The 15825-nt window shown below is 58.2% G+C and overlaps 3 protein-coding genes across 8 annotated transcripts in view; 2 read left to right on the top strand and 1 right to left on the bottom strand.

Moving 5' to 3' along the window:
* The window catches only part of ODAD4 (outer dynein arm docking complex subunit 4), a 22708-nt gene extending 17519 nt beyond the window's left edge, over positions 1-5189 (top strand). The window contains exons 10-12 of the mRNA XM_031040204.2: positions 349-449; positions 2999-3083; positions 4455-5189. Of these exons, the coding sequence (XP_030896064.2) occupies positions 349-449; positions 2999-3083; positions 4455-5017 (749 nt within the window). The 3' untranslated portion in view covers positions 5018-5189. The remainder of the gene's footprint in view (positions 1-348; positions 450-2998; positions 3084-4454) is intronic.
* A 1229-nt stretch (positions 5190-6418) lies between these two features.
* On the top strand, positions 6419-13488 carry CNP (2',3'-cyclic nucleotide 3' phosphodiesterase). 2 transcript variants are annotated; one of them, XM_006744356.3, is made up of 4 exons: positions 6419-6574; positions 7766-8435; positions 10588-10727; positions 12080-13488. In XM_006744356.3, exons 1-4 carry the CDS (start codon positions 6572-6574, stop codon positions 12527-12529), a joined length of 1263 nt encoding a protein of 420 aa, XP_006744419.2. In that variant the 5' UTR covers positions 6419-6571; the 3' UTR covers positions 12530-13488. The 2 variants fall into 2 exon arrangements, with proteins under 2 accessions (XP_006744419.2, XP_081661134.1); XM_081805008.1 differs by having other exon boundaries at positions 10588-10757.
* A 1272-nt stretch (positions 13489-14760) lies between these two features.
* DNAJC7 (DnaJ heat shock protein family (Hsp40) member C7) overlaps positions 14761-15825 on the bottom strand; it is a 28015-nt gene continuing 26950 nt past the window's right edge. For all 5 annotated transcript variants that reach the window (XM_081805004.1, XM_081805006.1, XM_081805005.1 and 2 more), the window contains 2 exons: positions 15537-15599; positions 14761-15103 (listed from right to left, as the gene is read on the bottom strand). In XM_081805004.1, coding sequence (XP_081661130.1) covers positions 15066-15103; positions 15537-15599 — 101 coding nt within the window. In that variant the 3' untranslated portion in view covers positions 14761-15065. The remainder of the gene's footprint in view (positions 15104-15536; positions 15600-15825) is intronic.

The raw sequence follows: 15825 nt of genomic DNA, 5'->3' as shown, positions 1-15825 counted from the left end.
ATATATATATATATGGATTTCCACTTCTGGAACAATCGTACGTTGGGGCAAGACGGAATTGTCCCCCTACCCTGGAGACACAGGGTGTTGTGCACAGGCCCTACCCCAGACCCTTCTTTCCTCTCTGACCTCTCTGAATGGCCTGCTATCCAAGACTCAGGTTCCTAGGTGCTGGTCCTTAGTGGTGAGCTGGCCCAGGAATGCGATGGAAAGTGTGGTGATGGGCAGCTCAGTGACGCTGCCTGAGGCCTGGGGCTTCTAACTGACCCTGGGAGGGGCCAGGCAGCCACATTGTCCAACACGCAGTGTCACGATCTACCTGTGCTATGCCCCCTTTCTGCTCTCCAGTCAAGCTGAGAGACTTTGAGTCGGCCGTGAGCAACTTTGAGAAGGCCCTAGAGAGAGCGAAGCTGGTCCACAACAACGAGGCGCAGCAGGCCATCATCAGCGTGAGCTGCCCACCCCCTGGGCCCTGGCTGCGGGGAGGGCGTGGGTGGGTCCTCAACCTCTCAGCCAGCCAGAGCCCGGGGATTTATTACCCACCAAATGCAGGCCGCATTCTAGGTGGGGTAGTGGCTTTCAAACGCTCGCTGATGCTCTCAGTTTATACAGCAATCCAATATACCTATTTTTATTTGAAATAAACAATAGGAACGAAAGTTTAACAAAGCATATTTACCTTTACTATGTATGCTATTTCCTATTATATTCTCCTTTTTCCTTTTGCTAAAGTTTCCATTTCCTTTTCTTTTGTTTAATGCTGGTTGAAACTTCGACTGATTTTAGGGCTTGCCTTTTGGAAAATGCTGCCTCCTTCAGGAGACAACAAGAAATACGGTGTGACTGCCTCACTCACACGCCTAGGGAGGCGCCACACTGCTCAGCCAGGCAGCCCACCACATGCCGCCAGTTAGACTCAAATGAATTAAAAGTAAATCAAATTTAAAATTCAGTTTGTCAGTCACACAGCCACATTTCAAGTGCTCAATAGCCGCATGTGGCTTGTGGGTTCCAGAGAATGTAAGATCGAGAGGATTGTCATGGTGGCAGAAATTTCTGTTGGATAGTGCAGGCGTAGACCGTAAGGGTCAGGAGGCAGAGACCAGAGGCGAAGCCAGAGGAGGCCTGCAGGTGCTTCAGACTTGCCACCGCCCCCAGAGCCGCTCCAGGCAGATGTCCCCCCTCAGGGTCAGTGCCCTGACCTCAAAGATGCCCAGGCAGTTTGCAGGAGTCCCCTGGCCTCCCCACCTCCCACTCCCCCCACCCCGGCTGCCCCACGTTGAAATTCCAGAGCTTCCTACCCCAGTAAGCATCTACTGGCATGAATTAAGCAGGGCCCTTGTCCTTGGGGAGCTGGCCCCTGTGGTTAAGAGAAGCCAGACATAATAATGAGGGGGCACCACGAGGGGCATGGCCTCGGGGACCAGACTGAAGGTTCAGCAGGTACTCGGGAAAGGGAGCAGGGACCCTGGGAAGTGGCAGCCAAGGATGCTCTGGTTGGAGGTGGGCCTCCTGCTGGGGGCTTCGAAGGACCACAGAAGGGTTCAGCCAGGCTGAGAAGGGGCAAGAGCACTGAAGGAACTGGAGGCCGTGGGCACTGAGGGGTCTGTGGGAGGCAGAAAAGAGCCCCTGGGCCTGGATGCGAGGGCTGGCTCACAATGGCAGAAGGAGTAGGGCCAAAGGACCCCAGACAGTCGGTGGACCAGCTGGGACTTGAAGGGCTGGGAATAGCAGAGGAGCGACCTGATCTACTCGGATTTTTAGGGTGTGAGCTCATGGTTTGTGAGGACCCTGGTGAGGCCACCCCTTTCCTGTCATGGTGGGGAAGTCGCCCCCGAGAGATTCCACCATTGGCAGTCTGTGCTCTCCCGTCACCCATCCCAGGGCGGCTTAGGCCTGCCACACTGCTGTCTTCTTCCTCTGTAGAGGGGTTAGCTCCCCAAACGTCCACCTTGCCCTCCAGAGGAAGAGCGTTCCTTCCCTGAAGCCCTGTTGCTGCCCCTCCACTCGCACGCACCGTCTCTCGCCCTTAATGCCCTTCTGCAGGGTCGCTCTGCAGCCGGAGAGGGACAGCTCCACAGTTCAACCCAGTAAATAGTTGCTGGCCACGGGCTGACTCTGAGCTGCCCAGTCCAAAGGGGACAGCTGTGGTCCTGGCCCGTAGGAAGCTTGCTGTCAGCGGGAAGGTTAAAACAAAAACCCCTTGTTCCTGACCAGGGCAACAGGGATGAGGGGACCCAGGGTGAGAGCGCCCCACTGGATGAGACAGGGCTGGGTTTTCCCATCAAGGGCGGTCTGGGGTCGCCTTGAAGCCTGGGCAGGGTTTTGAAAATGAGAGGCAAAGAGAGACGGCCCCATGGCCTTGGTGACCCCTCGTGAGACCAGGTCCCCGCCACCTCACCCTCCCGGACCAGCAGCTCCGGGCAGGAAGATCAACACTCCATAAGCACGTCCAGGCCCCTTGCTCTCTGTGGATGGTTCCTGAGTGCTTACTGCAGCTCTGCCTGGAACTACATACGCACAGGCTGAGCCCCAGGCCGCCAAGGAACCTGTAGACACCCCGGGAGCCCCTCTCAAGACAGGCCAGCGCCCCAGTCCCACCCGGCAGTGTGCTTCCAAATCCCCTCCATGGCTTGCTGCCTTGCTGAGTGCTTAGGGGCTTCACTGTCTCTATATTGGCTGGAACCAAAAGAAGCTTCTGGTAAAGAGGTCAAAATGAGCAGAAAAGAGACAACTCTGAAATACATACCGAAGCCCAAGGGAGCTGAAGTCCGAGTTACCTGCAGTCATGTATCTCCTCCCACTTAGTGTGGCTAATTCCGGGTCTGTAAGTCTAAATTAACCCCGGGCAGGAGTCTGTGCAGAAGCCCAGGGAAAATGGAGGGCGGCAAGGCTGGTGCAGAGTCCTGCCTTCTGGAGTTGGGGCTCGGGTGATGAAAGGGAAGGTGTGGGTGCCAACAGGGGCTAAGAGAGGTCACCAGCTCCTCTCCACCCACAGGCCTTGGATGATGCCAACAAGGGTATCATCGAAGAGCTGAAGAAAACAGACTACAGGGAGACGCTGAGAGAAAAGAGAGAGAGAGGTGAGTGCCAGGAGGTAGCGCCAGGGTCCCCGTCTGCGCTCTCCAGCAGCTCTTCCAGTCCCGGGGTTGGGTTCCCTGGGGCAGGAGAAGGAGGTCCAGCCCGTGCCCACTGCCCTGAGAGCCCACTCCTGTATTTCTCCATCTCCAGGTATTAGTTAAGCACTCGTCATGCGCTGGGAAAGTGTGGGATTTGGGAGAGACAGAGGTTCGGCCCCTGCCCCAGAAGAGCCCACAGCCCAGGGGCAAAGCCAGGAGATTTGAGCTGTCAGCAGAGGGGCTCCTGCGTGTGTGCAGGAAGCAGCAGGAGCGAAGACATGGGGGCGGGGGGGGGGTGCCACAGGATGATAGTTCTACTCAGCTTCTGCCCGCCCCGCTGTGGCTATCACCCTGGCAGCGCGGCGGTGACCCCTCCGGGCACCCAGGCACAGGGGGAGATCGGGTGTGAGGTTTCTGGGTGCCCCAGCAGCCAAATGACAGTCCTTTATTATGCAGCGCCTGCCATGTGGTGGCTGGGTCTCCTCAGGGAGGGCATCTGCCTCTGCTCCCACAGGCCCTTAGAGCTGCTCTCGGGAGCCACCAGGGCAAGAGAAGCTCCTAGCGGCCTCCCATCCCCTTGGCAGGCTACGTGCTGGGGTGGCCCTGCGGCCCACGGCAGCTGCCGGGCACTTCGCCCCCGGACCGGCAGGCGGCAGCATTGCCCAGGTCTTCACGGCCACGCGGCGGCCTCTTCCCTGCTAGGAACCTCGGGCCCCGGCAGGCATCTTAGAGACCAGGGGCTTCCAGGAAGAGAGTATGGGGGAGACTCAGGAGGGCACCGTGACTTTTCTCTGTAGCTCATAAAAACATGGAGCAAGCGTCCTTTTGATCATAAAAATAGCTCCCCAGCTGAACTTCCTGCTAACAGTCTGCTCATATTTTGATAGGGAACCTCCCAGTAAATGATGAATGTGCTTCCCAGGGACAAAGAATAATGCAGAATGAGGATGCTGGAGAAAAGAACCCCTGTCGTTTCCCAGCACCTGTGTTATTTCTCGTAGGGAAAGAGAGTGTGCTCTGAGAGCAGACCGTCCTGGGTTCAAATTCTGGCCCTGCCATTTATTTACTGGCAGCGTGACCACTGGCTGTGATTTCTCCGTCATCAGTCTCAGGTCCTTTGACGACGAACTCCAATCACTGACACTATGCCATGAATTCCATGACAACTGCGTGACATCACCTCTGCAGCCTGCCGGATGCCTGGAACAGGGCTGGTGCTCAGGAAACAGTGACCCGCTCTCTCTCAGAAGCACAGGCCCCCAGGGGCTGAGGTACCCCCAGGCCCAGAGATGGACAAACTTTTACTTTTCTTCCCTCCTTTCTCTTGTTTTTCAGAAGAGGCCGCTGAATTGGAAACCTTGAGAGCGGCGGCAGCAGGGAAGGAGAAGGAAAGCACGAGAAGAGGGAGAGACGAGCCCGAGAAGGTGATGAAGCACTGGGAGCGAGAGCCAGCTGACAGTGAGAAAGAGACAGAAGATGAGTTGTCTCAGGAAACTCTGAGGGTCGCAGTGAGTGGACAAGAAGAAAACAGGCAGAGAGAAGTAGGGGAAGCCATCTCCTTCAGAACAGGGCTGGGAGCCACAGGGCAAGACTCAGGAGATGTTGCCAAGAGAGTGTCCAGAGACCTGGGCACAGAAAGCAAAGGAGAGGAGGACGGGAAACCGTTAGAAGTGGGCAGAATGGAATCAAGAGAAATTTACAGGAGGCCTTCAGAGCTGGACCAGAAACCCTCAGCAGAATTAAGCAGAAGGGAATCAGAAGGACTGGAGAGTCAAGTTTCAGAAGACAACAGAAGAGAGTCAGAAGAAATAGGGAAAACAGAACTGGGAGAAACAGCAGAAGTGACAAAGGCAGAAAATGGTGAAAACGTGGAAGAAGGTGAAAAAGAAGATGAATGAAGCAGCAGGCATCAGGACCAGGGGCCTCGGGGATCTTATTCAACTGGACTTGAAATTTCAGGCTGAGATATTTCTTTCATAGGAGAACACGTGGACTGGGCTCCTCCACAGGTCGCCTCTGCCTCTTTCTGTTACTGTTTTCCTTTCAATAGATACCTTTCACTCTTACAAATCCTGAGTCTGTCATTTTGCCTCCCTGCTCACCCACAAGAGCCTTAGAGAATGAGGACCCGACTCGGGGTACCACTCTCCAAGCAGAACGCTGACCTTACCCTGGCCAGGTGACAAACACAGACTCCAAGCAAGGCCTGATCCAGAGTGTGATCAAGGTGGGAAATGTGCTCCTCTCCCCTGGGCCTGTCCAGGGACCTCATGGAAGAAATGATAGGGGTGCTAAGCAGAAAGCATTTCAGGATGGTGAAGAAACAGGTGAGCTCCAAGGGACCAGGCTAGCTTAAAGGGGAAGAAAAGGAAAGGCCTGGGAGTAGAGGTACGTCTGGGCAGCCACTGGCCGTTGGTTCATCTTACTGAGTGCCTGCTATGGGCAGGGCACTGTGGGAGGCTTGATGGGAGAAGTGATGATGGGTCACGCTGAGGACTGGCAGGCACGATGAAGTGAACGCTGGCACTGACAGGGGCACTGTGCTCGAGGAGCCCAGAGAAAGAGAGTTCCTGCCCGAGAACAGGGAGCCGTCCCCAGGAGGAGGGGCGGCTGGACTCCACCTGCGCCACCTCCAGGAGGTACAGTCAAGTAAATCCGTGATCCGGTTTCCTCCTCCGTAGAACGGGTATCTAACTCCGGGGTTGGCGTCAGGCTTCTATGAGTGCTCAGCACAGCACTTGGTACACGGGAAGCTCTCCAAAATCCGACCGAGCTTTAGGTGGCTTCACAGAGGAGGTGGCAGCTGAACAGCTGCCTCAGAGGATGAGCTAGGATTTCACTACATTATTCATTTGTCTCCTGGCTATTGCCATCCTGGTTCCATCTCTACAGTCCTTGGAAAGGTTAGGGCTGAAGTTAGGCCAGCTAGGACCAGACCCCGACTACTGTGAGGCGAGTGAGGCATTTCAGATGCAATATTTCACGGGGCGCCATGAAACTCACTAAGCAACATATAGTATGTTAATGTAATGTTGTAAAACACACACACACCGCAAAACCCCCACGAGGAATACAATATCACAATTTTAAATAAAGACCGGATCTGACCTTGCATTTACATGACCCTGCCTCCCTGGCCTCATCCCAACCCCGGCGCGGGGCCGGGGAAAGGTGACTGCCTCCCTCTGTCTAGAGTTCCTCGGGACCTCTCCAGGGCACACGTGCGCCGCGGCCGGCCGGGGCGGGACGCGCGACCACTTCTCTCCGCGCCGAATCAGTTTCGGGTTTCGATTCGCCGCGCCTGCGCAGAGAAGCCCCGCCCCGCCCCCGGGCTATGTAAGACGGCCTGGCGCGCGGTCGGACCACCGCTGAGCTCCGTGTCCCTCCGCGCAGGCGGGCGGCCCCGGAGAGCTAGTGCCTGCCGAGGCGGCCGCGGCGGCGCCCCCCTCATCATGGTGAGCGGGCGCGGACAGGCGGGAGGGGCGGGGGCGCGCCGGGGAAGCACCCTGACGGAAAACGGGAGTTCGGGGGGATTTTCGGGAGGAAGTGGCATGCAAATGAGGACCCGAGGTTCCGGAGTTGAGCTCTGGCTTGCTGGGCCGTGGGGTGCAGCCTGAGGAAGGGGAGCCCCGGGCCGAGTTGGGGAGCGGGCACGGCCGCTGGAGGAGCGCGGGGTCGGGCGCCGCGGGAGCTCGTGCCACCGAGTGTGGCCCGGGGCCAGTGCGGGGCGGGCATTGTCGCCTGCTCCCGGCCGAGGGCCTTCTCTGAGAAAAGCCGGTGCCCGCGCCGCGCTCGGGCTGCCGCCTGGAGGTGCAGCCGCGTTAGAGGAGACCGCTCACCGCAACAGGTGGTGTCACTTGTGGCTTTTAGCAGGCGGGAAAGCAAGTGGCTCAGAGAGGTGCTGCTGACACACAGCAAAGTGGGGCGCAGAGCTGGACCCCGGACGCAGGTGCCCTGGGTCGCCCAGTCCTGGGGCAGGCACAAAGACCACGCCTTTGTGGGGGGCCGAGGGGCAGGGGAGGCGGCGGCAGGCGTGGTGAATGAGGCCCTTTGTCCGGCGCTCTCCTGCCCTGCCTCCCACCAGCCCTTCTGTGGGACCATTGTCCCCCCCCATCCCAGACAAGAGAGTATTATCTGTTGCCGCCCTTGTGGGGGCAGGGGAGGCAGTCTTCGGGTAACCCTTCTCCACCCCCAGCCTCCTCTGCGCACCGGGAGCCCGGGCAGCTGTGCCTTCGCCCAGACAGAGCAGCCCCACCTCCAAAGAGGGCATCCTTCGTGGGTGCCGGGAATATAACGTCAGGGTCCGCTGCAGAGGCACGGGCCTGCGCTTCCAGCAGCTTCCCCGCTGAGGGGCGGCAGCAGTGGGGGATCCTTGAAGCCTCAGCTCTGACCAGCGGGAATTAGGGGCTTGGGAACCTCAGACGAGCTCTCCCGTCCCTCCTCCACCACCACCCGCTGGCGGCGCCCCGGGCCGGAGGAGGAGAAGGTCCAGTCCTGGGCTTGGGAAGGTGCCCACCGCTCGGGGGGCGCTTATAACTCAGGGCTGGGAGGCCCAAGGAGAACGAGGCCAGAGTCAAGGGGGCGAGGCCGGTGGGGTGGCCTGGAGCGAGCCGGCTGACATCTGCTCTTGCCCTCCTCACACACAGAACAGAAGCTTCTCCCGAAAGAGCCACACGTTCCTGCCCAAGATCTTCTTCCGCAAAATGTCCTCCTCAGGGGCCAAGGACAAGCCTGAGCTGCAGTTTCCTTTCCTGCAGGATGAGGAGACCGTGGCCACGCTGCAGGAGTGCAAGACCCTCTTCATCCTGCGCGGCCTGCCCGGGAGCGGCAAGTCCACCCTGGCGCGGGTCATCGTGGACAGGTACCGGGACGGCACCAAGATGGTGTCCGCCGACGCCTACAAGATTACCCCCGGGGGCCGAGGAGACTTCTCTGAGGAGTACAAGCGGCTGGACGAGGACCTGGCCGCCTACTGCCGCCGGGACGTGCGTGTCCTGGTGCTGGATGACACCAACCACGAGCGGGAGCGGCTGGAGCAGCTCTTTGAATTGGCCGACCAGTACCAGTACCAGGTGGTGCTGGTGGAGCCCAAGACGGCGTGGCGGCTGGACTGCGCCCAGCTCAAGGAGAAGAACCAGTGGCAGCTGTCGGCCGACGAGCTCAAGAAGCTGAAGCCGGCGCTGGAGAAGGACTTCCTGCCGCTCTACTTCGGCTGGTTCCTGACCAAGAAGAGTTCCGAGAGCCTCCGCAAAGCCGGCCAGGCCTTCCTGGAGGAGCTGAGCAACCACAAGGCCTTCAAGAAGGAGCTGCGACACTGTAGGTGGCGGGCGGGGGCCGGGGTGCGGGCAGGTAGCGGCCTTCCCAAGCCTCCCTCGCTGGGCTCGCGGTGCTGAGCGCCCGGGGCCGCCGCTGCCCTCCCAGCACGGGGCCGAGTGAGGCCGCAGGGGTGGAGGCAGAGGCGCGGGGGGACAGGGGGAGAGCTGCTTCCCAGGGACTCCTCTCCTCTCACGGCGCCCCCTCCTCCCTGCCCCCCTGGATGGAGACCACTGGCCCTGTCTTTGGATGGGGGGAGGGACAAATTCCCCGCACCACGGGAAGCACGTCCACATTTCCTACCACCCGAGAGGGAGAACCTGATTCGATGTTTCTACCTTGTGTTCAGCTGCAGAGCTATCTTTCTGAAGTAGAATATTCCATGGAGGGGCGCCCGGCTGGCTCAGTGGGTAGAGCCTGCGACTCTTGATCTCGGGGTCATGAATCCCAGCCCCATGTTGGGTGGAGAGATCACTAAAAAAGGAAGGGGCGCCTGGGTGGGTCAGTTAAGCGACTGACTCTTGATTTTGGCTCAGGTCATGATCTCAGGGTCATGAGATCGAGCCCCGCGTTGGAGCCTGCTTAAGATTCTTTCTCTCCTCTCCCTCTGCCCGTCCCCCCTCCCTCTCTAAATAAATAAATAATAAAATAATCTAAAAAAAATATTCCACGGAATCCTAAGCTGCAAAAAAATGACAACTAAGACTATTGTGACTTGACTGGGTATGGTGCCAGGTCTCGGGCTGCCCAGTGCACCTCCTGTGGCCTCCCGCAGCTCCAGACAACGGCCACACACCTAGTCCAGACCCCTCGTTTTGCGGAGGGGAAAACGCCCAGGAAGGCTGTGGGATTTGCCCAGAGCCATGGTGAGAGCCCTGGACTCTGTCAGCTCTAGCAGGGGCCTCCCCATGTTGGGTGGGACCTCTCCTGGGAAGGGCTGTTTGCTCTGGGGAAGCGTAGGTTTGGGATAAGGGAGGCCTTCATTTTCCTGCAGTGGCCTCTTAGGGATATGTCACCCACTAATCTGTCCCTTTAACCCATTTCTGGTGTCCCCAGATTTTAGATTATCTTCCTCCTTGAAATATCCCCACCCATATTTCTGTGTTGTTTTGGGGGCAAAATCTGTGCCTGGGTATGTGCTCAGAGGTCTCTTCTTGGCTCCTAAAGCTGGAACGCTGGGAAACCAGGGAACCGTGACGCCCGCAGTGATGTTGTCCGGGTGTGAGCCCTGCACCTGGAATTGCTTGGCAGAAAAGCACCCTACAGGCAGGGCCCCTGGTTAGAGCTGCTCTGCCTCTTGAAGCTGCCTTTACCACTAAAAACTGCCACCCTTTCCTGCCTAGGACACACGCGCCTGTTCTCAGAGCACAACTGTCCCTCCCCTGTGGAGGGTGAGGGATATCCTCGCAGGGACTCAACTCTGGGAGTAAATACAACAGATCTAGTGACTCTGAAACGAGCCCTAAGGCCTGGAGTCTGGAAATTGAAATCACAGATACCCCAGGTCTCACCATATAATATCTCATTATATCCCAAGACCCTTCCTACTCTAGGCCCTTTATAGGCTCTCATCCAAACAGGCCTGCACGGTCCATGTTATAGTGACCAGGTAACTTCTGGTCCGGGTAGGCCCAAGTGAAAGGGGGCTCGGCTAAGAGTTCCCCGGGTGGTCCTGGGAAAATGGGTGTATGGTCACCCTAATGGTACTTGATTGACAGAAAAGGGTCAATCGTGTGCCCCAGGCCAAAGGACTTAAGCTCTGACTCCTTCCATCATACGACAGTTCCAACGTTCTTTTGCCTTTCTACCCCATTTCTCATGACTTGCTTCCCTCTTCCAGATGTGTAGCTGATAAGGCCGAGAGTCCCTTGGCCTATGCTGCCTATCCCTGGGTTGCGAGTGTGTCACTTTCCAAATCTGAAGAGGGATGTAAAAATCTACATAACGTGAAACCAGGGAATTTAGACACCTTTTTGTAGCTTTGACGTGGCTGTTGGTTTGACCAACTAAGGAAGGAGTGGATTATGGTGGATTGCCGAAGAACTTACACTTGACGTCGTCTTTTTTCCCTCCGAGCCTCCACGGTCTTGGTGATGGGTATTAGGATGGCCCCTGCTCTCCTGTCCTGACCTCCCCCTTCTCTCTCTCCCTGCAGTTGTCTCTGGGGATGAGCCCAGGGAGAAGATCGAACTGGTCACCCACTTCGGGAAGAGACCCCCAGGCGTGCTGCACTGCACAACCAAGTTCTGTGACTACGGGAAGGCTGCGGGGGCAGACGAGTATGCCCAGCAGGATGTGAGTGCTCCCCGGGGACGCCCGGCTGAGGTGGGGAGAGGGCGGGGTCTTCTGGAAAAGGGGACCGGCTCAAGGCGGGGACCAGAAGCCAGACAGCCTCTCAGGAAAAATGGCACCCCCTGCTCCAGCTCGCCCCCTCCCCAGGCTCAGTCACACAGAGGCCAACTGCCCTGTCTACCCGCCCGCCCCCAGCACTGCCACCAGCCTGCGCGCTCGCCCCCAAGGCCTGGCCGCCAGTGCCTTTTCCTGCTGCAGACTGAGGGCCGGCAGCAGGCTCCCGCGCTGGCCTCTGAGCCTGTGTGGAGTTCCCAAGGTTAGGTGGCCCCGGCCCCCAGCGAGCCTGGTGCTCGGAGGTCCCGGTCCCCAGGCCTGGCCTTGCCCTGGAGGAGGGCGCATTGAGGGGTAGTGGGGCTCTTGGCTTCGGCTGCCACACCTTTCCCTCCTCCCACTCAGCCGCTGTCTTCGGCCCGCAGCCTCCGATGCGCGGTCCTTAAGCCACAGGCACGTGGCCCGGCCCCTGGTGGCCTTCTGGGCGAGGCCTTCCTCCACCCCCGACCCGTTCCCCCACTTGTCCGCCCCAGTTAACGCAGCAGCCGTTTTCCTGATTGTTCGTTGGTCCCCCCGCTTGCAGTCTTCCGTTGGGCTTGCGGTCGTACCGCGGCACCCAGCAGAGCTGCGTGGCTGCGTGGGTAACGTCCGGACCGGCTCAGCCATTCGTGCGCTCGGCCGTGTTTATTAAGTACCGGTGAGGCACCAGGCACGAAGGACTGTGAGCACAGATAAGAGACACTTTATGGTCGGTTGGGAGAGGTGGTCGGAGAGTCAGCTAGAAGCAGATGTAAACCAAGGCGTACGAGGTGGATTTTGATCCGAGGCATTTATTTCTGACCTCTGGGACACTGCCTGGGGCACTCAGGTGGCTTTTACCCGGATGAGCTGAGTAGCAGTGACAATAGCACTTGTCACGTGCCTGTCACTGTTCTAGAATCTTCACCCAGACTCGTTTAATCCGGACCCTGAGGTAGGTTCCAGCATCGTCCCCGTAGAACAGGTGAATGAGCCAACGCAGCGAGGTTCCAGGGCTGCTGGGAGGTGGGGCACCAGGCTCTGAGTTGGGCAAGTCTGGCCTTCGGCACCGCCTGTGCCCTCCGGCACCTCCGGCACCTCCAGCGTCTCACGTCAGCCTCGCCCGCGTCCGTGGGAAGATGTCCTCCCATGAGACAAGGGCCACGTGCGCCTTTTACCCGAGGGTTCTGCCCAGTGCTGCTCACCTCTGCTAGGCCCATCCTTGGTCAACAGTCTGCTCTGGGGGCCACCACGTCCAGCTTAGCGCTGTCGTTCTGTCCCCACAGGTCGTGAAGAAGTCTTACTGCAAGGCCTTCACGCTGACCGTCACCGCCCTCTTCGTGACGCCCAAGACTACGGGAGCCCGGGTGGAGCTGAGCGAGCAGGAGCTGCCGTTGTGGCCAAATGACGTGGACAAGCTGTCCCCCTCTGACAGCCTGCCCCGGGGGAGCCGGGCTCACATCACCCTTGGCTGCGCGGGTGACGTGGAGCCCGTGCAGACGGGCATTGACCTCCTGGAGATTGTGCGGCAGGAGAAGGGGGGCAGCCGAGGCGAGGAGGTGGGTGAGCTCAACCGGGGCAAACTCTACTCCTTGGGCAATGGGCGTTGGCTCTTGAGCCTGGCCAAGAAGCTGGAGGTCAGGGCCATCTTCACGGGATACTACGGGAAGGGCAAACCTGTGCCCACACACGGCAGCCGCAAGGGGGGCACCTTGCAGTCCTGCACCATCATTTGAGCGTTCTTGCCACTGTCAGCGCCCCCCCCGCTCCTAGGAAGGGAAAGGGGGGGCAGAGGAAAGCATGCCTTCTGCCTGATCTTTGTTTTAAGATTTTTTTTTTTTACTCAGAGTTAACCTTTCTGTAACTTTAAAACCTTGTAAAGTAACTTTTCCTGCCCTCCCTTGTCCCCTCTAACACCCAAGCTTTCACCACAAGACGGGGTGTGGGGAGCGCCGTTCAGGAACCCAGAGCAAAGCCGCAACCCCAAACCCTGCCGCCTGTCCCAGGTCCCCTGCCCCGAGCCAGCCAGCGGGGGAGACGCCCCAGAGCTGCATGTCCCCACAGGGTGGTCACGGCAGCCACAGGAAACTAGCCATGGATTTGAGAGGGTGGGGGAATCCCTGGGCTTTGACCCCGAGTCTTAATCATTGCAGCCCCATGACGTAGGCTGGGGCTTTTTACCAGGGTACAAAAGGGGCTTTAAGTCCCACCTTTGGCCCTAAGTGCCTGTCCCCTCCTCCTTTACACTGTGACTAGGGAACATTGGACAGCCACCTCCCAGCTGGCTGCAGGTCTCGCCCCAGGAAGGGGGTGGGCTGGCCAACCTTTCCGGCGGTGTGGCTCTGCTGCAGGGATGAGGAGACTGAAGCCAGAGCAAGTGCCATCTGCCCAGTCCAGCTTGTCTCCTTGGTGCCTCCCCTCCAGGGGGTCAGTCGGTGGGAACCAAGGGTCAACGGAGCGGACCCCTGGCTGGTCAGGGCCAAGCCCCAGCTGGTGCCTCTGAGAAGGGGTTTTTAACATTGGTACGTGTGCTGTGGTTCCTGGGGTGCCCTCCGCTGCCCCCCTGCTCAGTAACAGGGCCTCGCTAATCGGGTTGTCACTGGATGAAAGTGCTGGAGATTTAAGTTACTATCCTGGCTTTGCCCGACCTCAGTGACTTGTAAGACTGACCGTGAAATAAACTGTGTTAATCCTGGCCGTGTACAGTCTCTCTCACCCTTCTGTGCCCAGCGCAGTCTTCCCTGGGGCCAGGGCTGGTGTTATCAGGACTGGCTTTGTCCCACAGCTTGGGGCCATCGGTCCTGTCTCCCCTCCGCTGGCTGGGCACAGCTGTGGTGAGGTCGGGCAGCTGAACAGTGTTGGCTTTCATGAGGCGGCAGAAAGGAGAGCGGCTGATCTTAGACGCACACAGAAAGTGGGGGGGGGGGTGGCCGGGTCTGAGGGACGTGGAGCAGAGCCTGTCCTCCCCCATTAACTGCAGCAACAGGCCCCCAGGTGTGCCAGCCCCAGGCAATCAGAGGGACTGCTCAGCCAGACCAGCGGTTCCTGGTCTGGGTTTCCGCCAGCTCTCTAGGGAGGGCCACCCTCAGGTCATGGTGTTGCAAACACAAGGGAACACCTGACATTCGGGAGTTCTGTACAGGCCCGCGGGGGAGCTTCTCAGGCCTAACTCAGTCATACTAGCGCCATGGCCTTGGCGCCAGCAGGGGAAGCCTAGAAAGAAAGGGGCCTGGGCTCGGAAGGAGGAGAAGCAGTAAGTTACCTATTTGGGCCATGGTCCTTTCTCAGCCAGCTCTACTACCAAAGCGCCAAAAATCTAAGCGTCAAAGTCTCAAATCCCTCTGCCTGGAACTCCTAAAAAGATTACCTGCCATGAACACTATGCTTGACTTGAACAGCAGGACACTGGCCACCACTTCCTCCCCCAGCTTGTCTCCCACACACGGGACAGCCACGGAGAAGTCGAGCGGTATTTACTAAGAATGCTGTTTCCAGCCATGTGAGCTTACGGTCTGTGACTGGACCCTGGGGCCCAGGAGCTACGTGTCCCACTTGGAAAAGGTCTGGGGGTCAAGGAGGCAGGATTTTGTCCCTGTCCTCCTGTCCCTTAGCCTGCAGTGGCCGCAGGACTGTGAGGGCCTGTGTAAACCTCCGAGTCAGCCCAGCCTCAGACTTAGCACCCAGCCACGCTCCACATGAGCTTCTAGTGAGTTGTGGTCCTTACCATCAAATCACATGTGACTGACATCAGGCGGGGCCCAACAGCATACTCAGGCCTCCCCAGCACTCACAGGCTGAACAGGTTTGGGAGAGGTGGACAGCATTCCCCTGCCATCAGGCCCTGGGTGCCCACACCCCTTATGGGCAGGTGCTCGGCCTACAATCCACGTCCGTACCAGCTCCATGCTGGGGACTCCGCTCTGGCCTACCAACTCTGGAGTGACACAAAGCAGCTGCCAGAGCAAAGTGCCAGAAAGGGTCAAAACATTTTATTCTCTTAATTTTTTTTCTTTTTTAATAAAGTTAAACAGTAAAACAAAAATTCACAAGCTGCCTCCCTGTCCACCCCCTGCCTCCCTCCCCTCCCCGCAGTCTCCGGTGCTGGCTCCCTTTCCTTTCCCCCCACTCACACAGACACAGGGTATCCAACTAAGAAAACGAAACTGCTCTAAGGATGGGGAGACGAGATGAAGGGAGGAGGTGAACTGTGCCCACGTTCAAGGTTACACTGAGCAAGTCTGCACTTTCTGGGTTCTGGATGGTTTCCTTTCATTAGCCAAATTGAAAAAAGAAATTCCCTGGACCAGATGCTGTAAGGCAAAAGAAGGGCTTGTTAGTTGGCTCTCAGTGGGAAGATCACTCTGCCGATCACGGGAAAGTCTTCAAGGGCTGCTTCAAACTCAAACAGAAAAACCGCCCAGAGCATCAACAGCCTAGGCCCTGGGGCCTCAGGGGAGCATGTGAACAGCTGTGTGTGTAGCTTCTTAACCTCACTCTTGTGGAGAAGCCCCAGCATGAGACAGCTTAGAGACACCTCCCCGGCCCTGCAGAGGTGTGGACTAACGGTCCCAAGGCATGGTGCGCCCAGGAGCCTCCCTGCAGCACCTGAGTGGATCTGTATCCTGCTAGCCGGGCCTTCTGCCACCTCCACTCCTGGGCCCCTGTGACAAAGAGCTACCTAAGTGGGGAGTCGCGTTATGAGCCTGTAATCTGGGAACTCCCGAGAGCAGGAGGCTTACTCACCTTCAAAGCTGAAGCCCCCAGGACCGCCAAAGAATGCCTTGAAGATATTATTTGCGTCAAAATCTGTGCAGCAGAACAAGAAACAAGACAGGGACAAAAGTGGAAAAAGTCAGACATGTCTGAAGAGGGACTTATGACAACACCGAGAACGGGTCTCCAAAGCTTTCCCAGCCGCATCCCTTACCGCCTTCCCAAAACCTCACTGACTCCCCATGCCAATCGCTGCTCATCCGACTCGTAGGACACGCTCCTCCTTCCCAGCCAGGCCCGAAGGAAAGCTGTCTCTGCC

This window comes from Leptonychotes weddellii, chromosome 15, assembly GCF_054177405.1.
Source record: "Leptonychotes weddellii isolate Sample4059 chromosome 15, ASM5417740v2, whole genome shotgun sequence".
Lineage (NCBI taxonomy): Eukaryota > Metazoa > Chordata > Mammalia > Carnivora > Phocidae > Leptonychotes > Leptonychotes weddellii.
The sequence above is the reverse complement of the archived record's forward strand: the minus strand, read 5'-3'. Positions and strand labels throughout refer to the sequence as shown.